Here is a 27,312-nt window from a genome sequence, read left to right as displayed (position 1 = left end):
TCCCTGGAAAGATTCCCTGGTGGAGAAAATGGCAGCCCACTCAAGTATTCTTGCCTGGAGAATCCTACGGGCAGAGGAGCCTGGCGGGCTACAGTCCATGGGGGCCTGACGGGCTACAGTCCATGGGGGCCTGGCAGGCTACAGTCCATGGGGTCACAAAGAGTCAGACACGACTGAGCGACTAAGCGCAGCATACACAGCGTTGAGTCTTGGTTGCAGCTCACGGGCTCTTTCATTGCAGCAAACAGGCTTCTTTCTTTAGTTGAGGTATGTGGGCTTAGTTGCCCTGTGACCTGTGAGATCTCGGTTTCCTGACCGGGGATCGAACCTGCATCCCCTGCGTTGGAAGACGAAGTCTTAACCACTGGACCACCAGGGAAATCCCCACAAGACTGTTCTTCTAAAGCTTATTCAACTTAAATGTTCAGGAACTTCGTTGGAAATTCTGATGACGACAATGTTTTTCTAAGAAACAGAAACACAAATCCAAGAGGCAGTTGTCAGGATGGGAATTCCATGACTTGTTTCTTCAGGTGGTTTCATTCTTAGAAACGGGGAAGTCCCGACATGGATGCTCAAGTGGGTGGGTGCAGGAGGAAGAAACCCAATACATTTACTATGTGCCAGACCGTTCTCGGCATTCTCCATATTAAGTCCTTTAAATCTCCTAACACTGTATGAGATAGCTTTTATTTGGCCATTCCCCACATGGCTAGTGGGGAAACGGAGGCACACAGTGTTTTAAATAGCTTGCCCGGGTGGTTGCAGAGTGGCAAAGCTGGGTGTCACATGCTATCACTATTTTTCTGTATGCAAAATACATGGTCAATTGAGCACCTACTCCCAAAATCCTAGGTAAGAATTATCACCTGTTTTACAGAGAAGAAAGCTGAGACTTAAAAAAAAAAAAAAAATTCATTGTCACAGTGTCACAGAACTAGCAAGCCAGGATTTGAATGCTGAGGTGGGATTTCACCTTTTAAGGTGGCTAAACAACAGAAAGATCCTGCTTTCCCAAGTCAATGAGAAGCAGTGGCTGTTTTCTGCACTGTCCTTCTAGGACAGGCTCGTGGCCAGAAGTGGGAATGAGTCAGGACAGGAGGTGGGCACTGCCTGGTGCCCCAGCAGATGGCTGCCCTCGGGCTCCAGAGCTTTGGCCAGCAGCCCGTCCATCTTCATGCCATGACCTATTTTTGTTCACCCACTTAATTCTCTGGCATATTTCTTCCCTGAAGAATTATTTCATAACCTCCGCTGAGTAAGTGTCACATGCTCAGCATAGCATTCATGAACTTGGAGATGAAAACAAAATGTGCCATCAGAGGACATGGAGTAATATTCACAATCCAGGTAGAAAAACCAGAAGGAGAATTAAGAAAACTCTTGAACCTTGCCCTTTCCCTGGCATTCAGGTTGGTTTCCTTTTTACACCAACTGACCCAAGTCATCAGCGACGGGGGGCCTGGCTTGCTCAACCCACTTTTCAGCTGGTCCCTCTGCATTCAGAAATCTCCACAACCTATTAGGATAAAATCATTCTCCACTCTGGTTTTCAGCACTGCATTTTAAGTACCTCAAGTTGGTTCCCTGTCACCAATAAAACCTGCTGTCCCTGTCAGATCCTGCTGCCAAAATCAAGCAAAGAGTGAGTCAAATGTAAGTGATGTAGAGGTGTTAATTCGACAGTGTGATTGGATACTATTGGAAGAGCTTGGCTAAGGTGCTCTGACAAAAGGGCTGCTTGTACAACTAAGTGGGTGTAATTAGATATAAAAGTTCCCTTTTTGTCTCCTTGGCTTTCTGTTTCTCAAGCCCAAACCTGCTGGTTCTGGTGTTTCCTTTTTTTTTTTTTTCTTTTTTTTGACTGCAGACTCTGGGGCCTTAGTTGCTTCTCCTCCCCTTGGCTAGCTGCCTGCTACTCCATTCCTCAAGATATCTTATCTCCAGCTCCACCTTATTGCCTCATTCTCCAAAGAGAAATCCATGAGTCTTAGGATTTTATGCAACATGAGGTTGCAAAAACAGCAAGCATGGGGACGTTAAAAATCCCACACATTCCTTATGGATGTGGCTCCTTGTCATTAGCTCCTGGCTCCCTCGCAAATGTGGACTGGAAGCCCCATTGGAACAGGACTCAGCTCTGAAGCTGGGGCTCGCCTACAGTCTTTCCTGGCCTGACTCCCACCCTGGGATTTCAACATTCATGTCAGAATGTCTTACTCCTCCTGCTGGAAACTCTCCCCTGGATTCCCTGTGCTTAGAGCAAGCTCTGTGCTCCTTTACCTGCGCCCCCTGGCCCTTCAGGATTTGGGCTCTGTTTCTCCAGCCTCATCGTTACTGCTGTCCTCTTCATCCTGTGCTCCAGCCCAGTCTGGTCCTCTAGCTGTGCTTTGAACACCTCCCAGTCTCTCCATGGCAGGAGCTTGGCACTGGCCAGTGCTTGTCCTTGGAACCACCTGCCATCAGGAAGGATGACTCCTCATCTGCGGGTCTCAGCTAAATGCAGCATGTGATTCTGAACTGGGTTCTTTGGTTGGCATCACTGACATGACTTGAGTAGAGTTCTGAGAATTAGACAGTCGCCATCATCAAATGTTAATGTCCTGATTTAAACACCTATATCTTGGTTATGTAGAAAATTACTAAAGAGTCATCCTGACAAGGAGAGGTGATTACGGTAGCTTGTCTCCAACACGGCTGACCACCACGGTTTCCTTCTCCCCTCTGCACACAAGCCAGAGCTGCAGCCTGTTCCACTGCCGCCTCACATGTGGCCTGACTTACGACTGCTTTGATTAACAGAATACTGCTGAAGTCAGGCTGTGTGAGTTCTGAGGCTAGGCCCCAAGGAGCCTCGCAGCCTCTCCTTGTGTCTCTGAGTGCATGCTCATAGAGAAGCCAATTGCTGTGTAAGAAGTGCGAGTGCCCTGAAACCACCATGCTGCGAGGAAACCCAAGCTAGTCACGTGGAAGGATCAGGAAGGAAAAGATGTCCTCTGACCACCAGTATCTGAAGCATCCCAGGAACTCCCGCACTGAGGCAGAACTCTGGCCCAGAACTCTGGAAAATAATGATAGATTGTTTTAGCCACTGTATTGTAGATTTGTTATAAATTTTTTTAAAGGTTTATTTATTTTTTGCTGTGCTGGGTTTTTGTTGCTGTTGCCGGCCTTCTCTGGCTGTGACGAGTAGGGGCTACTCTTCGCTGCATAACGTGGGCTTCTCATTGTAGTGTTTCTCTTGTCATGGAGCACAGGCTCTAGGCTTGCAGGCCTCAGCAGTTGTGGCGCTTGGGCTTTCGTTGTCCTGTGGAGTGTGGGATCTTCCCATACCAGGAACTGAACCCCTGTCCCATGCGTTGTCAGGGAGATTCTTCACCAGTGAGCCAGCAGGGAGGCCTGTTACACATTTTTATATAACAAGAACAGTAGTTACTTTTGAATGGTAATGGAACCATGATGTATGTGAGTTTCTTAATGTTTCTCTCTCTCTCTCTCTTGCATTAAGCATATGTTAATTTTGTAATTAAAGAAACCACTTATTTCCCCGTAGCACTTTAGGTTAAGAGTTGCATTACCTAGTGAATGTCCCAAGATGTGGCGGCATCTGCTAGACAGAATGACTTACTCCCCCTGATAGCCATAGCATCTAACATAATGGTTGGATACATTAGGTGCTTCACATTTATTGAATAATTGATGTATGGGAGTACATTGAATAAATTCAATGAAAGATGAAAGACTGTTTATTTATTCATCCATATATTAGAGAGATTTATGTCAGTTTGGCATCATGCTTTTTTCTTTTTTAATAACTAGTTGTAGGCTATCTTTAAAAGACCCTTTAAAAGGAGCTTAAAGACACCAAAAAGTGAGGCATGCAAAGGATATGATTTATTCTTTTGTCCACAGTACGTTTGTCTCTCCATGTGGTTTTCTCATCTGCTTCCTTCTGTGACTTCCCCATTCTGAGTGGACATTTTGCCACCATACCTCTCCTTTTGTACATGTCTAAGAAAAGATAGCACAAAAGTAAAATTATAAATCAATCTCTTTTGGAATAAAACTGAGATGAAATACCAACAGCTCAACTCAATCAGTATATAAACAGACTAATACTTATGACCCAGTAGGATTAATTTCAAGAATACAAGGGTAACATAGCACTGGAATTGGTTAATGTGAATGTTTTATAGATCAAAGAAGAAAATATGATCTAATTAAAAAAAAATTCTTAGTAAACTGTATCTTGAGGAATGCTTCCTTAACATGATAAAAATTAATATTAAATGAACATTTACTGAGATACTGTGTATGCAAGGCACTGCATTAAGTTTTATGGACCATAAAACATTAAATAAGGCAAGTTTCTGCTTTCAGGAACCTAAAGCATGTACTATTGACCACAAAACATTACCAGTCTCCTCTTCTACAAGTGAACCTTTGATTTCACGACTGAGAATTAATCTAAAAAATGTATTTCAACTTAAGATATTTGCATAATATTCATTGCAGTATAACTTTTTAGTAGCAAAGTTTCTTAACCTTTATGTCCAATAATGTCACCCCACTCCAGTACTCTTGCCTGGAAAATCCCATGGACAGAGGAGCCTGGTAGGCTGCAGTCCGTGGGGTCGCGAAGAGTCGGACATGACTGAGCGACTTCACTTTCACTTTTCACTTTTATGCATTGGAGAAGGAAATGGCAACCCACTCCAGTGTTCTTGCCTGGAGAATCCCAGGGATGGGGTCACACAGAGTCGGACATGACTGAAGTGACTTAGCAGCAGTAGCAGTTATGGAAATTTGTTCATATTAACTCAATGGAATATTACTCATTCATTAATGTTTCATTCAGTACCCACAATGTGCCAAAAACCTAACATATAGACTAAATTAGTTCAGAGAGAATGTAGTAATATTGAACACTGTATATACAGTAAAACTAGTTTTATAAAGTATAAGAGAGTTTCTCAATGTTTGGGTTGGAGAGTTCTTTGTTGGGGGGTGCGGTTTTGTCCTGTGCATGGCAGCATGTTTAGCGGCATCCCTGGCCTGTACCAGTGGGCCCAAAGCACACGCTCCTGCCTTGTTTTGACAACCAACAGTGACACACGGTGCCACATGCCTCCCGGGGAACACACTTGCCTGTGGTCAAGGGTAATACATTCTCAACACAGAACACCACTTTCCATATACAGTTTTGTCTGCAACTGTATAAAAACCTGGGCTTCCCTGGTGGCTCAGTGGTGAAGAATCCACCTGCCAGTGCAGGAGACGTGGGTTCAGTCCCTGGGTTGGGAAGATCCCCTGGTGAAGAAAATGGCAACCTGCTCCGGTGTTCTCGCCTGGGAAATCCCATGGACAGAGGAGCCTGGCGGGCTACAGTCCATGGGGTCACAAAGAGTCAGACACAACTTAGTGACTCAACAACAACAACATATATAAAAACCTATATGTTTAAAAAAAAACCTATAAATAAGCAAATAAAGAATGGAAGAAACAATGAAGGTTTAATATTTGCTGTGATTATTGATGGAATTCTGATTGCAATTTCTTTTCTCAGATTTTCTAATTATTATAGCAGTAAATATAGCCCATTTTTAAGATGAGACTTTTAAACAGATTTAAGAAGAACTTTCAGCTCAGGGACGTCAGCAGTGTCTGTGGCAGTGCTAGTTCCCCTTGGTGGGCTGATGTGGGTCCTCATTTCTCTTACATATCCCCCGAGTTCTAGCCCTCCACAAAGAGGCCTGGGCTGGCTATAGGTCTCCCTGCATGTGTGTTTCAGGAGCACCGATTTCTGCTTAAGAGCATTCCCAAATGACTCTCTTTGTAGTCTCTGGCATACGTTTGATACCAACTGTGATGGTTAGTTAGTTTTATGTGTAACTTGATTGCACTACCGGGTGCTTAGATATTTAGCCAAACTTTATTCTGGGTGTTTCTGTTAGGGTGATTTGGATAAGATTAACATTTAAATCAATAGACTGAGTGAAGCAGACTTTTCTCTGTAATGTGTGGGCCTCATCTAATCAGTTGAAGGCCTGAAGAGAACAATAGGGCTGACCCTCACCTGAGTAGTTCTCTCTTCTGGGACTTCCTGGGTGGTTCAGTGGTTTAGACTCCAGCTTCCAACGCAGGGGACCATGGGTTCAAATCCCTGATGGGGGTACTCAGAGCCCACACGCCACAACCAGAGAGCCCATGTGTCACAACTACTGAAGCCTGTGTGCCTTGGAGCCTGTGCTGCGCAACACAGAATGTCACACACTACAATGAAGACACAGCACAAAAAAAAGAAAAGAGAGAATTCTTCTATCTGACAGCCTTGCCCTAGGACAATGGTGCTTTCTCCCATCTTGAACCCAAACTGAAACTTGGACCCAAACTTCGCTCTTCCTATGTTCCAGGACTTTAGGTGAGACTGAAACTAAATCATTGGCTCTTCTGGATCTCCAGCTTGCTGAATCTGTTTTCAGATCTTGGGACTTTTCAGCCTTCAGGACCAACAGGAGATAGATACATACATACATACATATATAGTTATTATAATAAAAGGAATGTGTGTGTATGTATATATGTATATGTGTGTGTGTGTATATATATATATATATATATGGTCTTCCCTGGTGTCTCAGTGGTAAAGAATCCACCGGCCAATGCAGGAGACGCAGGTTTGATTGCTGGGTTGGGAAGATCCCCTGGAGAAGGAAATGACAACCCATTCCAGTATTCTTGCTTGGGAAATCCCATGGACAGAGGAGCAGGTGGGCTGCAGTCCATGGAGTCGCATAGAGTCAGACACAACTTAGCAACTAAACAACAACATGCATATTTATACACACACAGACACACACACACACACACACACACACACACACACACTGTTGGTTCTGTTCCTCTGGAAAACTCTTAGACACTGCAAAGTTTCTCCTCCAGGTCCAAACTGTACCTTTCCAGAGAAGCCCACAACAAGATATCACCAGCCTTGTAAGTTCATCAGAATCAAACACGAGCCCCCACTTGTCTGCTTTCCATGTCTAATTCTGAAGGCTTTGATCTTGGGCTGCCCGCCGTATTGCTTTTCCCTACTCAGATGTGACCTTTCTCAAGGGGTCCACCCACACTGAGCCTTTGTGCTCAAGGAAAGATGACCTTCCCCTTTGCTTTTCCTTTTACTCTAAAGACAGGCTTTTGGTAAACTATCTCCGTATACCCCAGAAACAACTTCAGCTTGCGTTTGTTTTGATTTCACTCCTTCAGCTCCACTTGCAGTGTTGGGAAATGATGGACATCAGGACTCAGCAAGAGACAGCAGTGCACTCTTGTGTGACTGAGAGGGGACAAACCTTTCCTAGCCCATGGAGTGTTTTTTTTTTTTTTTTTAAGAAGTGCAGCAGGAATGTGTTCCGACAGATGCCTTTGGTTCCCTTTGCAAACACAGCTACAGAGAGTGGGCCCAAAATGGTGACGGGGTTGTTGCTTTCCCTGCACTGGTGATGGAGAGTGGGTTAGGGTGCCCCACACACTGCCACGGCCAGTCACCCTGTCACGCCGTGGCCTCAGGATGCCTCTGAGCTTTTTGAGGGCAGGCAAGCTTGCTTCAAGGTTCCAAATAGCTAAGCGTCCCCAGAGTATGTTACTTTGGGAAACAGGAGGGAGTTGTTACCGAACCAGGCTCCTTTGCCCACCTCACAGCAAGCCAAACCCTGAGGTTTCTAGCTGAAAAAGAGTTTATTCACAAAGGAGCTAAGCAAGGAGACGGGAGAACAAGTCACAGATCCACCTCCTGGAAGGTGAGGAGCTTGAGATTTTTATGGGCTAAAGAAGCAGGCTGGTCTTTGACAATAGGGAGAGTGGGTCGGAGGAAGGGAAAGTGGAGGTAATTGGTGTTCTGAGGAGAAATAGCTAGTTACAGCTTTCTTTCTGGGATGCATGTTCAAAAATAGAGACACTTAACATGATCTGAGGATGGAGTTTTAAGCCCTCTGACGTCAAAAGTTCGCACATTGGATGACTACACAGGTCCAGTTGCGGGGTTCGTGGTCCCAACGAATCTTAGCTGGCTTGAGCTGGGGCAGAAGGTGACTCCCGTTTCCTGGAAAACAACTTAAGCCTTCTCCTGCCCCATTATTATAGTGAACCATTTGTCAAGAGGCATTGTCTATAAGGGTGGTTAAGAAGTCTGGTGGTATACTACCTGGGCTACATGAAGCTTGGAGGGTGTGCAGTTTAAGAAAGGAAAAACAAAGCAGGCTTGATTAAAGACAGGTTACAAGCAGAGGGGGTTTAACATGCTGTTCCATTATCTGCTATTCTGTAAGACACACACAAGGACTTCTATTAAGGCACCAGCTTCTGTTAACCCTATGGGGTATGGTTTCAGAGTCTGCACTTGTATGCTAAAATTATAGGCTCAGAGGACGGAAGATACTGTTCTTAGCTGAACCCAAAGAATTCTGACCAGGGTCGTGCTGTTGAAACTGGTAGGCTGGGTAACAGTGGAAGATAAATTTAGCCAAGCCGTGCTTAATTTTCTTCTCTGTCATATCTGGCCAACCTATTTTGTAGGGTGTCTGTGAGAATCAAATGAAATAGTAATAACAGTGATAAAAGAAAATACTTACATAGTATTTATTAGGTGCTAGACATTGTTTTCAGCATTTTTACATGTATAAACTTAAAATAGTAGTAAAAATAAATAAAATAGTAGTAAAAAATGTAAAAATTATAAATGCATTCAGCAAAGGCTATGTGTTGGTGTTAGAAATATAATTACTAATCACTATTATCATTTACTCTAAAAAATATTTATTTGGCTGCCCTGGGTCTTAGCTGTAATAGGCAGGGTCTTAATTGCCGCACACAAGCTCTTAGTTGTGGCATGTGGGATCTAGTTCCCTGAGCAGGGATCAAGCTCAGGCCCCTTGCATTGGGAGTGCAGAGTCTTAGCCACTGGACCACCAGTGAAGTCCTTGTCATACACTTTTGCATAAGTAAATATATCCAGAAGCAAGTTCTTGCCATAACAGATATTGCAGTGACCACTGAGATGTTTATGGTGACCAGGAAACAAATGATCTAGCCAGCCAGATGGGGCAATCTGTGCTCACTCTAGGAAGCCCCATGGTCTTATCCACATGATAGAACCTGCCTTTCCCAGTCGAAGAACATGGACACTGATAACACCCAAGCTACTCGCTGCCCAGCTCTCAGACTATATGTTGTTCATGTTGTCCTCTCTTTTTTCATCAGCCTCTTATTCTCTGTCCTGCAGAAGCCATGTTATCTTTTTTTTTTTTCTTCCTTCTCCATTGCATCTTCCAAGCTTTCTCGAGCTTTGGAGTCCAAACTGATTAGACACAGTGGCCCAAAACAAAGAGAGAACTGGTTCCTCATTACTTGATCCAACCAGGCTGTTTTTTTCTTTTTTTTTTGAACTGTGTTGCTCATAACTGAAAAGGCACTTGCATTCAAAAAAAGAGACAAAGATTTATGTCTCCTGCCGAAGAAAAAAGATGAGCAGGGCAGTGTCCAGAGTACACTGCCCAGGAAGAGGGGTCTCCCTATGATTAAGGCCACCATTCACCCAAGTATTCCTGAGACTGTTCTGGTTTCCAGTTATTGTCTCAGAATAATCCTTCATAGAGCTGCTTGCACTTTCTAAAGTGTGTGGGTTTGGGTGATAAATCATATGGTTACTTTATGCTGCTTCCTGAAGCAGTGCAGGACACATGAAAAGTGGGGACTGGAAGACCAGGGCTCTAGACCCACCTACACCCCTGGGCCATGGGCCCAGGCAACTTCCCTTACCCTCTCAGAACCTCAGTTTTCCTGTCTGCAAAATAGACATGGTTCCTGCTCTGTTCTCTTCGTAAACTTGAAATGAGGAATAAATGACATACTGCTTTAAGAGCACTTGATCAGCTTTGTACTGCACACAGCTGAAAGTTCTTTTTATGATGACAGTATAGATCAGTTCAGTCGCTCAGTCGTGTCTGACTCTTTGCGACCCCGCGAACTGCAGCATGCCAGGCCTCCCTGTCCATCACCAACTCCCTGAGTTTATTCAAACTCATGTCCATGGAGACGCTGATGCCATCCAACCATCTCATCCTCTTTCGTTCGCTTCTCCTCCTGCCTTCCATCTTTCCCAGCATCAGGATCTTTTCCAGTGAGTCAGTTCTTCACATCAGGTGGCCAGGGTATTGGAGTTTCAGCTTTAGCATCAGTCCTTCCAATGAATATTCAGGACTGATTTCCTTTAGGATGGACTGGTTGGATCTCCTTGCTGTCCAAGGGACTCTTAAGAGTCTTCTCCAACACTACAGTTCAAAAGCATCAATTCTTTGGCACTCAGCTTTTTTTATAGTCCAACTCTCACGTCCATACATGACTGCTGGAAAAACCATAGCTTTGACTAGACAGACAAAGTAATATTTCTGCTTTTTTTTGGCAAAGCAATGTCTCTCCTTTTTAATAAGCTGTCTAGGTTGGTCATAACTTTTTTCCCAAGGAGCAAGTGTCTTTTAATTTCATGGCTGTAGTCACCATCTGCAGTGATTTTGGAGCCCAAAAAAATAAAGTCTGTCACTGTTTCCCCATCTATTTGCCATGAAGTGATGGGACCAGATGCCATGATCTTAGTTTTCTGAATGTTGAGTTTTAAGCCAACTTTGTCACTTCCTCTTTCACTTTCATCAAGAGGCTCTTTAGTTCTTCTTCACTTTCTGCCATAAGGGTGGTGTCATCTGCATATCTGATGTTATTGATATTTTTCCTGCCAATCTTGATTCCAGATTGTGCTTCACCCAGCCCAGCATTTCTCATGATGTATTCTGCATATAAGTTAAACAAGCAGGGTGACAATATACAGCCTTGACGTACTCCTTTCCCTATTTGGAACCAGTCTGTTGTTCCTTGTCCAGTTCTAACTGTTGCTTCTTGACCTGCATACAGATTTCTCAGGAGGCAGGTCAGGTGGTCTGGTATTCCCATCTCTTGAAGAATTTTCCACAGTTTGTTGTGATCCACACAGTCAAAGGCTTTGGCGTAGTCAATAAAGCAGTAGTAGATGTTTTTCTGGAATTCTCTTGCTTTCTCAATGATCCAGCGGATGTTGGCAATTTGATCTCTGGTTCCTCTGCCTTTTCTCAATCCAGCTTGAACATCTGGAAGTTCAGTGTTCACGTACTGTTGAAGCCTGGCTTGGAGAATTTTGAGGATTACTTTGCTAGTGTGTGAGATGAGTGCAATTGTGTGGTAGTTTGAGCATTCTTTGGCATTGCCTTTCTTTGGGATTGGAATGAAAACTGACCTCTTCCAATCCGGTGGCCACTGTGGAGCCAATATTGATCAGGAGCAATTATTTCATCCTATTTTCCAGTACCTCACTAGGAAGTCTCTCCTTTATGCAGGTGAAGAGAATCTATTTTAGAACAAGGACTGTCTTAGGAAACAAATGACTTGTTCTGCACACTAACTTGATATTATGCAGATGGCATATGGTAAGGGGCCACACCCTTTGTGAATCTCCCCTACTTTCTTCCCTCCCCAACCTTGATAAATAATCTCCATTGAATTCATCCCAAAGAAACATGATTGATTTTTCTGGCTACTAATAAACAACGAATCTGATGGTCCACATCCTTTGTCTGAATCCACATTCTTGATCATTTGGCCTGATGTTTCCTAAAACATTTATTCTTTTGTGGCAAAGAAAAAAGTCCCAACACTCATTGCCCAAAGTTGGTGATCTGAACACAGGATTTCCTGATAAAATTGCTTTCTAGTTCAGAATCCTATCTTCATCTTTTTACACATATATGCTCCCCACAGAGATGATGGACAAGGAGGTGTGATGTCCTTCAGGGACATGACATGCTTCTCTGGGCAGCTTCACTAGGATTTAGGACCCATGAGGTTCCACTACTGAGAAAGGAAACCTTTCACCATTCATGGAAAATATCCCCAGGTTTGCTTGCCAGAAACAGGCAGGCACCCAGGGCATCAGCTTTTATTTTATCTGTACTTTCTGAACAATTAGTGGCCCAGTACCATTAGAAACAGAGAAGGAAATGGCAACCCACTCCTGTACTGTTGCCTGGAAAACCCCATGGGCAGAGGAGCCTGGTAGGCTGCAGTCCATGGGGTTGCAAAGAGTCGGACATGACTGAGTGTCTTCACTTTCACTTTTCACTTTCATGCACTAGAGAATGAAATGGCAGCCCACTCCAGTACTGTTGCCTGGAAAACCCCATGGGCAGAGGAGCCTGGTAGGCTGCAGTCCATGGGGTTGCAAAGAGTCGGACATGACTGAGTGTCTTCACTTTCACTTTTCACTTTCATGCACTAGAGAATGAAATGGCAGCCCACTCCAGTACTCTTGCCTGGAGAATCCCAGGGACGACGGAGTGTGGTGGGCTGCCGTCTGTGCGGTCATGCAGAGTCAGACACGACTGAAGCGACTTAGCAGCAGCAGCAGCAGCCATTAGAGATGTCATTTGTCACAGTATAAACTTTGCAAAGGAACACAAGCAAGCAGAATGAAGAGAGGAACAAAGAGCTGTTAAGAGATGCTGCTTCTTTGGATCTTTCAGTATGCAGTTTTATGAAGTTCTTAGGATTTCCTCAGCAAGTAGAACAATTCAGTGAATGAATTCAAAAGCTTTAAAAAATATCCTCTCAAATTATTTCTTCTTCTCTTTCTTTGGATGTGAAAGGGAGATGAAGAGAAAGGAAGACACATTCATTCCATTCAGTAAATATTTATTGAGCTGCCAGGTACGTTTCAGATGCTGGGAATATAGCAGTAGTTAAATAGACAAAGAACTGCCTCTTGCAGTTGACATTCTAATCACAGAGAAAAATGATAAGTAAAGAAACAAGTACAGAACAGAATGATCATAAGTGACTGGGGTGCAATTTTTAGGTGGGAGGTTGGGCCAGGAAAGGACAGAGTGGGTAATAGCGCCCTGCTTCTAGTGTCTCTTTTCAAACTAAAGTACTTGGCCTTCAGTCAATGGGCTTCATATTCTTTCTGGAACTTCCGAGGAAGAACTCCTTTGCCTGAGTACCAAACCAGGCCCTTGATACACTAAAGGACTTTAAAAAATCCTCTCTCAAGACAAGAGCTTAGCAAGGAACGCAATTGTTGTCTTGAAGCAAAATCTTATTTTTGAATGTCAAAAGCTAAATGTTATCTGTCTATCTTCTTAGTCTCTCAATAATAAGTTGTATATCACCCTCAAGCAGAAGAATGGCTCAGGTGAACTGGAATAAGGAAAGTTAAAATGCATAAGCACACAAATAATTTGAAAGATATCACACTCTCATCATTACTAAGCTCCTACGAGTGCCAGATACTGTGCCAGCACCTGATGGAACAATGTAAATAAAACAAGGTGCTTTGCCTCAAAAGTCTAATGGAGTCGTCTGTAAGATGAACAGTTGGGACCAGATTGGTGTTTCTCAGTGTTATTTGCGTTTGAGACAGGACAATGTTTTAGTATATCAGTTCAGTCACTCACTCGTGTCCGACTCTTGGTGACCCCATGGGCTGCAGCATGCCAGGCTTCCCTGTCCATCACTGACTCCCGGAGCTTACTCAAATTCATGTCCATCGAGTTGGTGATACCGTCCAACCATCTCATCCTCTGTCATCCCCTTCTCCTCCCGCCTTCAATCTCTCCCAGCATCAGGGTCTTTTCCAGTGAGTCAGTTCTTCACATCAGGTGACTAAAATATTGGAGTTTCAGCTTCAGCATCTGTCTTTCCAATGCGTATTCAGGACTGATCTCCTTTAGGATGGACTGGTTGGATCTCATTGCTGTCCAAGGGACTCTCAAGAGTCTTCTCCAACGCCACAGTTCAAAAACCTCAATTCTTTGGTGCTCAGCTTTCTTTATAGTCCAACTCTCACATCCATACATGACTGCTGGAAAAACCATAGCTTTGACTAGATGGACCTTTGTCAGCAAAGTAATGTCTCTGCTTTTTAATATGCTGTCTAGGTAATACCAAGCCATCCTGCACTTGGTAGGGAATTTAGCATTCCTGTTCCTTGCTGTCTTAGTTTGCTAAGGCCTCCATAACAAAAATCTCTCAGGCTGGATGGCTTAAACATCAGAAATGTAATTCTCAGCGTTCTAGAGTCTAGAAGTCCAACACCAAGGTGTCTACTGTTTGATTTATCCTGAGGCCCTTCTCCTTACCTTACAGATGGTCGTCTTCTTGCTGGGTCCTCCCATGGCCTTTTCTTTGGATTCTCACATTCCTGGTGTTTGTCCCTTCTTGTAAGGACATCAGTCCTATTGAATCAGGACCCCACCTTTATGAGCTCATTTAATCCAAATTGCCTACTTAAAGCTCTGTATTCAAATATAGTCACACCGAGGGGTTAAGATTTCAACATATGAACTTCAAGGGGAGACAATTCAGTTCATAACACTTGCTCAAGTAACTACCGGTAGTGCCAATCAAAGATAACCAAAGATATTCCGATCTATTTGCAAATGGATCCAATATCTACAATATTGAGTATTTTCATAGCTACTTTACTTGATTATAAACGCCTGTTTACCTACCAGTTTTGGCTATCATCTGATGACAGGCGAGATGATTCTTTGCAAAAAGCGCTTTTTATTTTTTGGCCATGCTGCATGGCTTCTGGCATCTTAGTTCCCCAAGCAGGGATCAAACCCAGGCCCTTGATGATGAAAACCCTGAGTCCTAACCACTGGACCACCAGGGAAATCCTAAAAAGTACTTTCTGAACCAGCTCCAAGAGAAATCCAGTGCAGTACTTCTTTCATGAGGTAAAGCTGATAATATCACCTCTCTTTCAGAGTCTGTTTATCCTAACTTAACACACTGTGAAGCACAGGCAGAGAGACGTAAAGAGTTATCTGTATCCCTAGATTGAATAGACTTTTTTTTGACAAATGAATATCATAAAAGTCAATAGCACCTGTTCTAAGATCTAAAATGAATAGGATTTAGTGAGGAATGTAGAGGGAAGATGTCTCAGGGGGATTAAAAAGTGATTTCTAGATAGAAGAAGGCAAAGCATGACCCTCCAGCTGAGCTGCAGTTAAGATAGTAGACATGGTAACCAGGAAGTCTTTTGCATGTGATTTCCATATTAATACCATGTATTGGAGTAGGAAATGGCAACCCACTCCAGCATTCTAGCTTGGAGAATTCCATGGACAGAGGCATCTGGCGGGCTGCAGTCCCTGGGGTAGCAGAGTCCTGAGTGACTGAATACACACCCACATACATGCACACTCTGAGTAGTTACATTGCCAAGTATGGGGATATGAGCATTCCACATATGCTATTATTTGATTTACTATTGTTAAAAATCAACTAAAATAGGGTATTTCTACAGCTCCTCAACTTTTCCTCAACCTCCCCCCTTCGCCTTCCATACACACACCTCTTGAGCCAACTAGGAGACAGAGATACCATGAATAAGAAATGATGGTGCCCTGGCCTAGGGAAGTGATGGAGGGAGAGCTGAGGCCTGGACACATTTGAGAGCTGTTCAGGAGGCAGGATCAGCAGAATTTGGTGACTTTGGGTTGGTTATGATCTAAGGAATGAATAGTCAAAGTTGGTGCTGGGAGCAACTTTCTGCCTGGGGATGGCATTCACTGCAGAAGAATATCCAGGAGAAGGCATGGGTTCGTGACTTTGAAAGAGATCTGTAGGGCTGCCATTTGGCAGGACAGACTTTGTTGAGGGCCTCCACTCCCTCTGCTTCTTTTTATCTTAAACTCTTTGTGTCAGTTTCCTCAAAATGCAAAAAGCTGGACAACTCACCCCTTCACCATGCAGGATGGCTGTGACGATGAGATGAGAGAACGGATATGCCAGTGTCTGGGCCACAGAAAGCATTGCACAGATATTCTTCTCTGCCTTCCTTCCTCCTGCCAACTCTGGGTCTGTGATTCTACAGATGCTACTCATCCTGACCCGTGAGTACATCAACACCTCTAGGGATGGGCTGAGAGACAAAGGGTAAAATGAAGAGGCTGGAGGAGGTAACATCTCGTAGGTGGTGGTTGTTTATTCGATAAATCGTGTCTAACTCTTTGTGATCCCATGGACAGTAGCCTACCAGGCTCCTCTGTTTCCCAGGCAAGAATGCTAGAGTGGGTTGCCATTTCCTTCTCCAGGGGATCTTCCTGACCCAGGGACCAAACCCATGTCTCCTGCATTGGCAGGCGGATTCTTTACCATCTGAGCCACCGAGGAAGCCCCAGTATCTAGGAGGGGTGCTGACTATTGGTAGATTGATCTGAAGTTAAGAGGGCAGGTGCACAGATGGAGATAGGAGACTGGTATCCAAGAGAGTAAGTGGAAAGGTGTCCGGAAGATATTCCCCTGTTTTCATAGTTCTGACTGGTAACCACTCTGCCTTCCAGCATTTGGTGTATTTAGAAATGAATCAAGTGTCCTTTGCCATAGTCCAGGCTTCATAATGTGTACTCACACCTCAGATTTCCAGATGGTATCCTTCTGGGTTCCTGAAAATTTTGAGGCCAGACTTGCAACTTTCTACATTATTCAGCTCTGTGGCTATAAAAGAGAACTGGCCTTAAAAACTGGCATTCTCATCTGCAGCCAGATTGAGGCCTGCTTCATCTTGATCCTCTGTCTGTTGGAGGGTGACTGGCTTGCAGTAGGGTAGGAGCCAGAATGGGAACCTTGGGGACAACTAACCGTAGAGAAAATCTGGCCAGAGAAGGGACCCTTAATATTCTGGAGACTGGTGTTTGGCACCCAGCAAAATTCTCTCTCTCTGTCTTGTATTTAATTCCATATGGTTCCTATTAGAGAATATCCAGGCTTATAATCCTTTATTACATTCAGATTTTACTTTTGTTAAATCACATTGCTACAAATATCACGTTTGTTTGCATCAAGATGCAAGATTATACTGGGATGTGTTAATCTGCAGCATTATTTAAATTTTGTGGCAGTCTCACCAAACAGCTGCCTCTGGAGCCACCTGCTGACACAGTTTAGAATTCTGAGCGTTTAACATGACTAAGCAAAGAGCATTCCAGGCTGGTCTGAGAAAGGGACAACCTAGACTCTGGGCTGTTGACCCGCTTTCCTTGCTCTACCAGAGTAAAATCCATAAAGACACTTCTTCTCCTTCACAGCCCAAACACCCATCCCTCCCACCCACTTTGAAAAAAGATGTTGCAGTTTCTTTGGCATCTGTTTCAATAAAATGGTCCTCTGCCTTGGAAATTTATGGTTCTTGGCTTCCAATATCTTTGGAGCTCTGTGCCAGCTCATACATATTCCTTAAACTGAGTCTCTATTTCATTAGAATCCACCCTGGAGGTGCTGAGTCACGGACACTTGGAGCAGGGATTATTTCAGTAGATATTCATGGCACATATTCTCAGGCCAAATAATGCAGGGAGGAGTGGGAGGAGAGATTATGGGAAAAAAAAAAAAAAAGGAGCCAAAGATCTGCTGAAAGCACTGGAAAGCCCACCACTAAAAATAAGTAATCCTCAGACCTGGGAAGATGTGTATCATCATACCCAAGTCACTGTGGCTGAGGTTTGATCTCTTAGTTAATTAAGAGTCACAAATCTTGTATGTGAGGGAAAGAACTCGCTTTTTAGGACATCATGCTGCTTCTCATGACATGGCCTTGCCCCATCTGCCAATCAGGGATTCCATCTTTTAAACCACCTTCTGGTTTAAATGTCCCTGCAAAGGATAAAACCTGGCAATGGACACTTTAGTATGAGCTGCTCTGCTCATATAATCAGATAAACAAAATACCATATATCCTGGGTGGCTTAAATAACTTTCAACAAAGTTGAAAGTCTGAGATCAGGGTGCCAACATGTGGCTGCCTTCTGTGCCCTCACATGGTATGGAGAGAGAGGATGTGCGATGAGGGGCGAGAGGAATATCAATCTTTGGTGTCTTTTCTTATAAAGGCATTAATCCCATCATGAGGGTCCCATTCTCATGACCTCATCTAGACCTAATTACTTCCCAAAGGCCCCACCACCTAATACCATCACACTGGGTGTTTAGGTTTTCAACATATGAATTGGCGGGGAGGGGCACAGTTCACGCCATAGCAAGTACGAAGTTTATCTCTCAGACACATGAGTATTCCTGGGCTGTGGAAAAGAGCAGAGAGGAGTTTCTTCCTCTGGTGGTTGTGGTGGTGGTGATGGGGATAGTAGGAGAGAATCAGCAGTAGTGGGGCACTTTTCACCATCTGAGGCGATTGGAAGGATGCAGGGAAGAAGGATTGGATTGGTTCCTGTTGTATAACAAGAATTTGGCTGGTCTTTGTCCCTGGGTCCTGGAAGTGAGGAGCTTCCCAGGTGGCTCAGTGGTGAAGAATCCGCCTACCAATGAAAGAGACTCAGGAGACATAGGTTCACTTCTGGGGTTGGGAAGGTACCCAGGAGGAGGAAATGGCAACCCACTCCGATATTCTTGCCTGGGAAATCCCATGGAGAGAGGAGCCTGGCGGGCTACCGTCCATGGGGTTGCAGAGTCAGACATGACTGAGCACACGCACACACACAGGCTTGCAAAAGACAGTACTGACTAGAGTTGTTGGAGGACAGTGAGGAGAGTACAGTGTCCCCTCAAAAGAGTGTTTCTAGAAGAAAGCTGTGTCAAAACTCCTGAAAGAGGACTTGGGAACCAAAAAATACCGATGTGCTAAGAAGGCAGAGGTCATTGATGATCTTAGTGATTCATTGTTTTTTACTACAGGAGAAACGAGTCAAAAGATGAGTGGGAAATGATAAAATGGAAACATCAGGCGTTAAAAAATAAGAAAGAAAAACTGAAGGACTGTTAGGGGATGGTGGCGGGAGAGTCAGGAGTTTAGTTGATAGTGTAAGGATCCCATGAAGGTAGGAAGGAAGGTGACCGGCAGTGGAGGGCTCCTTTAAAATGCGAAGGACCAATCCTCTGTTGTAATTGGAGGGAAGGAAGAGACGCTTGCACTGCAGACTTAGATTGATGTGGGGAGATGAAGGGATTGATTTCTAGTTTCTCCGTAATGAAGGAGGAGGGTTTGTTTCACCAAATATTATTCATAACGTTGCCTCGTAAACTAGTTGTTTTATATGTGGATGGATGCCTTCGCTCCCTGTTTCACAGATGGCTAGATATTCCTCCCAGTACACAGCGGTGGGAACAGAGTCGGCGCTTAACAAAGACTCGCTTCTTTTTAATTCCAATGATGATGAGAAATCTGATGATGCCCCGATGGCAAGGAAAAGTATCAGCTCCAACTGGTCACCTATTATAAGGTACCTGATAAATGTGAGGTATGAGAATCAGAGTCGGCAAACATGTCCACAAGGAAGAGGAATACCACCGGTACACTCCTTCTTGTCCGGGACCCTAAGGGTTAAGATCAGCGAGCGCCAGCCATCACTGTTTTCTAGAGAGGCTCCGTCAAGCCCACTGTGGGAGAAGGGGGAACTTCCTGTTTCTCACTTCCGGGTTTGAGAGGTTAGGACCCTAGGTTGGTGGGGTTAGAAGTAGAGTGGGCTCCTAATCCCGGGCCTGCTGGGGTTCTGGGGCACCTTGTACCTAGCCCCCAGAACAGTGAGTTCCTTCTCGGGGAGGGGGACGGAGCCGAGGGTTTCGGGCAGGAGGAGCGGAAGCTGCGTCACCCAGGCTGCAGTGTTCATCCTGCAGAGGACGGCCGCTGCTGTGAAGGGCGAAGGCCCAGCATCTCCAGCAGCTCGGGCCACTGCGCCTCCCTCCCCTGCAGCGTCCCTGGAAGCACCGTGTCGACTGGAGACGATCTGTTCCCCTGGAACTCACCCGCATTGTACCCGACCTGTGCTCCCTGTCGGCGCTTTTTAAAGCTAAGCTTCAGGCAGTGCATTTTCTTTGGGAGTCTTTAAGCCGAAGCACTGCCCCGTTCCTAATCACCTTTTTGCTCTAGGCAGTAAAAACAGCCTTTCTCTGTGGCGTTACATCTTAGGGACAGCCTTTTAATACCAACTGTGGCCTTAAGTTTGCTACCGTTTTGCTGAGCCAGTGTTCGTGAGGGCTTCTCTGTTACCAAAATTAATAAGTTTCTTAGCCGGGAAAATGGTAGCACGGGTATCTTACGTAGACTTCTGCTTCTTTTGTAAGGACTGTGAGAGAAGTATGTAACTCGGATGGTAAAACATTCCATTTGAACAACTTTTTTTTTTTTTTTTGCGTTCAGGTGTATGTTTTTTCCCCTACACAAACATTGGGCATACTTGTAATTTAGAGAAGTTTCATATATATTGAAGGTGCTTAGAGAATGCCAGCTTCTTTTGATATAAGGTCTAGGGATATAAATTGGTTTTCTAAAAGTGCAGTCAATATAGGAATTCCCTGGCAGGCCAGTGATGAGGGCTTGGCAACTCTCATTGCAGGGCCTGGGGTTCAATCCCTGTTGGGGGAACTAAGATCCCACAAAGGCTTGTGGTGCAGGCAGTAGGGGAGGTGCTGGTGATGGAAGTCAATATATTACAAAATAAAAGTCCTGATCATTTGCTGGTTGGAATTATGCCCAGTTTCTGCTTTCTTCTCTAGTTGTTTACTGTAATAGACAAGAGTATTAAATCCAGTGTCCAACAGATTTGGGACTGAATCCTGCTCTACCATGTCGTGGTTGTGTGACTTTGGGAAAGTTTCTTAATGTCTGTTTTGTTTACCTATAACATGTTGGTACCTGTTTATACAAGGCTTTCCTGGGGGCTCAGTGGTAAAGAATCCACTTGCTAATGGAGGAGGTGCGGGTTCTATCCCCGGGTTGGGAAGATTCCCTGGAGAAGGAAATGGCAACCCACTCCAGTATTCTTGCTTGGGAAATCCCATGGGCAGAGGAGCCTGGAGGGCTGCAGTCCATGGGGTTGCAAAAAGAGTTGGGCATCACTTAGGAACTAAACGAGAACAGCAGTATTTTTATACACTTCAGAGAGCTCTTGTAAGAATTACATGAGAAATGTTATGTGTAAGGTATTTGGTTTACTGCCTATTAAGTGTAATATGCAGTATTACTTAATAGGCAGTAACAGATTGAAAAGTATAAATCTTTTATTTTCTATGTGTGTGCCTTCTTTCAAGCTCTCATTTTTCTTGAACTATGCTACTTTTTAATATCCTGAAATGGATGCCAAGACCATATATAATTGCCTTCCAGTCCCTAAAGTAGGTCAGTGGTTGTAATTGGGTCCAGAAGATAAAGCTTAGGCTGAAAGGGATATTGTGATTATGATAGAGAGTAAAAGACAAGGAAGAGGTCCCTTGTTAGCCTCCCTTTTATAATTAGAGATTATTGGCTGTAATTATTTTAGCTCTACTTCATCTTAATTTATTGTTACTAGTCAAGTAAATCCTAACTTTTGTTTGAAATTAACTTCAAAGGTTTCATCATTATGTCAAGGACCCACTTACTTTGTAAACTAAACAGTTTCTCTTTAGCTGCTGCTTATTCCTGCATATTGATTCCTAAATTCTTACTATTGGTGCCTTTTCCAAAAAACGACTTCAATTTTTCAACCAAAAGTGTTTCTGAGTTCCAAGTGGACAGTATTAATATTTATTCTATTTTTAAACCTTGATCCTCAGACTTTATTGCAAAGGTTTAATTTTTAAATTATTTCCCTGGGAAAGGTAAATCAGGTTAATGCTTGCTCGTAAATAACTTGAATCTGAGGTTAGATTTTCTGAAAGGATTTCAAAAGCCCATGTTTCTTATGTTTGGTATGGTCCGCAGATCATTAAGTGCTTAACAGTTGTTGTGTTGCAATGGTCGGAAGGAAGGAAGGAGAAATGTTAACAAATGCTTTTAAACATAACTTGTTTCCTTCTACAGGATTTCTGATCCCTAATCTGACTGATCATTGTGATGGAACAAGAGCAAAACCTATTGGTCTCAGATTCTAATGGCTTCACAAAGAAGGAGAGTTTGAAAAGCACTTTTACAGGTGAGAGATCAAGAAGAAGTGAATCCTTTGGGAATTTTTTTTAAGACATGCTGTAGAATGTATAGAAAGATCAGGGCATTAGAATGAGACAGACTTTAATTTGATTCCCTTGATCTGTCACAAGCTATGAAAACTCTTACAGCCTCAGTTTTCTCATCTTTAAGAAAAGTGAATGATAATATGTGTCTTGCATATTTTTTTAAGATACTGATATATGCAAAACTACCGTTCTTAATAAGTAGTGGGTATCATTGCTATTTCTTTGTTTGCTCAGATTTTAACTAATATTTTTATCTAGTTTTCACCTCAGATAGTGTTCTATTCACTTTCTCTCTTACTTTTTAAAGTCTTTTAGAATAAAATTCAGTTAATGTATTTTTATTAATATTTTGATATCCACCATGGCAATTGGTGAGAACTGACCAGACACTTCATTACCATTTTTATAAATACAAAAAATTCACCTGCTTCTGATGAACACATTGAGTAAAAGAAATAAAACTATCTGTAAACACTTTTTTTTCCCCCCCAACTATTAATTGTTTAATATGCCTCTGGAAACACTTTTTAAATCTAAAACATTTTACAAGGTTTGAGTTTGTTATTCCCTCTCTTCCCCTGTAATTCAGAATTTCTTCCCCCTGGCAGAGACTAGGGAATGTTTAGAGTATTTGTTTATTCCTGCAGGAGATGAAAGTAAGAATAATTTGAAAACTGTTGAATGCAGTAACTCCAAGGCAGATAAAGAGAGAGCCTCAAAATGGTCTAGAAGTGATGACCCAGAAAATTATAAGGATGAAGACACAAAAGAAATACTATTGACAGGGTCCCAAGGAGGTAAAACTGAATGTGGTGATTCCTGTGAGAATGATAGCAACTTGGAGAATCAGGGAAATTGTACAGAAAAAGAGGAGGAACAATGCAATCACTGGGGATGGAACCCAGGAGAACATACAGGGCCTGCTGGCCAGCAGAACCCATCCTTTGGGGACAAACCCTACAAATGTTCTGAATGTTGGAAAAGCTTCAGTAATAGTTCTCATCTTCGAACTCACCAGAGGACCCACTCAGGAGAAAAACCTTACAGATGTTCTGAGTGTGGGAAGTGCTTTAGTAACAGCTCTCACTTGATTCAGCACCTGAGAACACACACAGGCGAGAAGCCCTACCAATGTGGTGAATGTGGGAAAAGCTTCAGCAACACCTCCCATCTTATTATCCATGAACGAACTCACACGGGAGAGAAACCCTATAAATGTCCCGAGTGTGCAAAGAGTTTCAGCAGCAGCTCTCACCTTATTCAGCATCACCGATCACATACAGGTGAAAAACCATATGAATGTCCGGCTTGTGGGAAATGCTTCAGCCATAGTTATGTGCTCGTAGAACATCAGAGGACCCACACTGGAGAAAAACCTTATAAGTGCCCCGATTGTGGGAAGAGTTTTAGTCAGAGCTCTAGTCTGATTCGCCACCAGCGGACACACACTGGTGAGAAGCCCTACAAATGTCCTGAGTGTGGAAAAAGCTTTGGTTGTAATTCTACTCTAATCAAGCATCAGAGAATACATACAGGAGAAAAACCCTATCAGTGTATAGAATGTGGGAAGAATTTCAGTCGAAGTTCAAACCTGGTTACACATCAGAAAATGCACACAGATGACAAAACCTATCAAAGTTCTGAATATGAAGAAAGTTTGAGTCAGAACTATAGGCTGATAGAAGAATGCAGAATTCAGTCAGGAGAGAAGCCATATAAATGTTGTCAATGTGGAAAGAGTTTTGGCCTCAGCTCTCATCTCATAAGACATCAAAGAACACATACAGGAGAAAAACCTTACAGATGTTCTGAGTGTTGGAAAACTTTTAGTCAGAGTTCCACCCTGGTGATTCACCAAAGGACACACACGGGAGAGAAACCTTATAAATGTCCTGACTGTGGTGAGTGCTTCAGTCAGAGCTTTAACCTTATCAGGCACCGGAGGACCCACATGGGAGAAAAACCTTACAAATGCAGTGACTGTGAGAAATGCTTCAGCCGAAGTGCCTACCTCAGTCAGCATCGGAAAATTCATGTAGGAAAATCTTTTGAGTCTCCTGAAGGGGAAGATTTTCCTCATGGATGGACTTGGAAAAACTATTCTGGGGAAATAGCACTCATCCCTTCATTTTCGATCCCAAGTTCATCTCCCTCCTGAGTCCTAAAGTCTGTTTCTTTTTCTTTTCTTATCAAAAATTATAATTAAGATGTTCTCAGATCACACTGTTGCAAAATTTGTTTGGTTTGTTTGGCAAAACATGTGGGAAAAGTCAACTTCCCAGCTTAAAGTTTGGGAAGACCCAGATTATCAGGTCACCAGATTTGCCCAGTGAGAGATACTGCCAGTGGTGGAGAGAAAGAAGAATATTTTTTATTTAAGGTAAGGCAGTAATAGTTTCAAAGGAAAACATGGAAAGAAATCCTGGGAGACTAAAGATGAGATGGTCATTGAATCTTATTTCCTGTTGCCTGACTGGGTGGTGACAGATTATTGCTGTCCTATGGGCTTGCCCAGAGAGAGATTTTTTTGAACAGATAATGTGATTTCCTGGCTGTTTTGTTGAGTCTTAAGGAAGAGAAGACTAATTTTTTTCAAATATGTTATTTGCTGAAAGTTAACTTTTAGAACTGCATTGTTCAGTACAGCAGCCACTAGCCACACATGGATAGTTAAGTTTAAATTGATTAAGATGAAATTTAACATTGAGTTCTTTAGTCATGTAAACCCCTTGCTAAATGCTCAGTAGCCACTGGGGGCTGCTGTTTTAAATATCACAAAATATTCTTTCAAGATCATCATTCTTGACAGTTCTTGTAAGACTGTAGGAAATGTGCTTTGGGGATTCTGTTCTCCAAGAAGAATTATAATATAGTCTAGGAGTAGATAGAGTTTTGAAGGCACTAGGTCTAAAGTTTCACTGTTTTGATGATTGTATGTTTTAGATTCAACCATCTCAGTTATCTAGAGATATGATCCCATTGTCTTGGCCAAAGTCAGATTAATAGGTAGGATTCATAATTCTGTTTTGAATTTTTCTGTCAAGTGGTCCTTTTCCCTCAGTTTTCCTATTATATAATTCTTCATCAGATCAAAGACATTGGGTTATTTTTCTCTTAATTAACTCACTGAGTCTGAGCCAGTGTCCAGGGACAGTTTGCCACTGGAGCCCCAGCTTCCTAAGTTCCAGTCTCGGCAGTTTGCTTCTGCCTCTTGATGTACATGGTGTATGGATCTGGTAACCAAGACACTGTTCTCCCTGTTCATTTGTCCAGTGGGAATGGTGTGCTGTAAAGGATTAAGATATTTCCTCTGTCCCCACCTCCATTTTTTCCTGTCACTGTAAAAAGGTAGATGTGTAGGAAGGTCAGGACTTGCCCAGGATTTCATCTTTTTTTTTTTTCTTTGGAGTCAAAAATATGTTTTTTGAAGAATAAGTAGAGATGTATATTAGGAATGTGGAGCCAGAAGAGGCCATTACAGCTGGGGCAGAGGGCTCTCTGTGGCTGGTGGGTAGCTGAAGTCCATGGGGATTTTCTTCTGTGACTGTGGTGCTCCTGGTACTGGCAAGGCAGCTGTGTCTTTTTATATTGTTTTGGGATTTAAAAATGAATCAAAGCTGATAATTAATGGTATTCAAGAAGTCTTTGGGGGTGGTTTTCTGCTTTCAGAAAGGGGGAAAACCTTATGGGCATCTTTGGCTTTAGTGTAACTCTTACTCAAGCATCCTGTTACCTTTGTATGTTAGGCAGTGTTACCCCAATTGTCTTAAACTGTGGTATCTGAGGATAAGTGTTTACAGTATTCTTTTTTTTTAATTAATTTATTTTTTAATTGAAGGATAATTGCTTTACAGAATTTTGTTATTTTCTGTCAAACCTCAACATGAATCAGCCATAGGTATACATAGAGTATTCTTTGTTGTAGGCAACTGAGAGTTTGATGTTTGATGAGAGTCTGATTAATGATCAGCTGCAAAGAAGTAGCTGTTGGGTTGGTTCACAATCGTGGAGCCCATTATGTGTGGCAAGTAACCGTTCTGAACTTGGTTCCTCATCTGTAAAATAGAGATAATGTCTACATTGCATGGTTTTGGTAAGGGTTAAATGAATGTGTGCAAAGCAGCTAGCACAGTGCTTAAAATATGGGTCTAAATGAATGGCAATTATTATTAATTGAAACAAATTGAAAAATATCCTCCATACATTTTCAGAAGCAGCAGTACAGCCCCGAACTGTCCTGCTTGTGGATTCTTTATGATCAGCCTCAGGAACCCCAAGGAATAAGGTATTATAGAATCACAAGACTAGTGTGTTTTAAGTCTGCAGACTGTCGAAAGCACTTTATTTGATTTGGCTAATTGAATTTTGTTGTTCATGAAACAAAGGACTCAGTTTAAGTCAAGAAAGAACAAAACAGCAAATTCAATTTTAGTTAATTTGCATCTGAAGAGAATAACAACTGTATAACGTGTGTCCTATTACTGTCCCTACACTGTTTTATGACTGCCCACAATTATATAAAAACCTACTTCACAAACCTTGATACCTGTAGAAGCATATATGTTCACATTTTGGATGGATTTAGATGGGCTTCATTAGTAAAATAATTTGGCAAGAATCTCCTTGAGTTGAAAATTTAGAAAACTGAAGAAAGATTTGTTACTTAACAATGGAGCATTTAATGTAGTCAGATGTAATCCTATTTGATGCCTTTGCCTCACTTTAATGAGTCAGCAAATAGGTTCTTTGTTTAGCTCCCCCAAAAGTAAATATTCTCTGTATTCTCTGTTTTTCTTGCCGGCACAAAGGATTCAGCACCTGAATAAATAAAGCATTCTTATTAACAAGTGGTGTGTTTCATAGTTTCTTTTTAATTAAAGAGAAGACTCCTTCCTGTATTCATTTTTTCCTACTCAGAGTAGGGGCTTAGATATTTTAGCCCTACAGTGGAATGGGGAAATTAATGTTAATGCTTATATTCACAGATGTAGCAGGAACTCACTCCCCAGTTGCTTTATAGCCTACCAGAAGTATGCAAGTGTAAATCTCTGTTATAGTACCTGAGATAAAAGTTTGCTTCTACTGTTCTGGGCTTTCCTAGTGGCTCAGACGGTTAAGTGTTTGTCTACAATGCAGGAGACCCGGGTTCGATCCCTGGGTTGGGAAGATCCCCTGGAGAAGGAAATGGCAGCCCACTCCAGTATTCTTGCCTGGAAAATCCCATGGACCGCAGACCCTGGTAGGCTACCATCCATGGGGTTGCAAAGAGTCGGACATGAC

The 27,312-nt window shown here is 42.9% G+C and overlaps 1 protein-coding gene across 6 annotated transcripts in view; it reads left to right on the top strand.

Annotated features, from left to right (window-relative positions):
- ZNF572 (zinc finger protein 572) overlaps positions 1 to 26,879 on the top strand; it is a 101,013-nt gene extending 74,134 nt beyond the window's left edge. The window contains exons 2-4 of one of the 6 annotated variants that reach the window (XM_043879238.1): positions 15,844 to 15,983; positions 21,881 to 21,992; positions 22,680 to 26,879. In XM_043879238.1, the coding sequence (XP_043735173.1) occupies positions 21,914 to 21,992; positions 22,680 to 24,190 (1,590 nt within the window). In that variant the 5' untranslated portion in view covers positions 15,844 to 15,983; positions 21,881 to 21,913 and the 3' untranslated portion in view covers positions 24,191 to 26,879. Of the gene's footprint in view, positions 1 to 15,843; positions 15,984 to 19,521; positions 20,177 to 21,880; positions 21,993 to 22,679 lie in introns of those variants that run through there. The other 5 variants (XM_043879236.1, XM_043879232.1, XM_043879234.1 and 2 more) reach the window with 5 other exon arrangements.
- Positions 26,880 to 27,312: the final 433 nt, after the last annotated feature.

This window comes from Cervus elaphus, chromosome 21, assembly GCF_910594005.1.
Source record: "Cervus elaphus chromosome 21, mCerEla1.1, whole genome shotgun sequence".
Taxonomy (NCBI): Eukaryota; Metazoa; Chordata; class Mammalia; order Artiodactyla; family Cervidae; genus Cervus; species Cervus elaphus.
The sequence above is the reverse complement of the archived record's forward strand: the minus strand, read 5'-3'. Positions and strand labels throughout refer to the sequence as shown.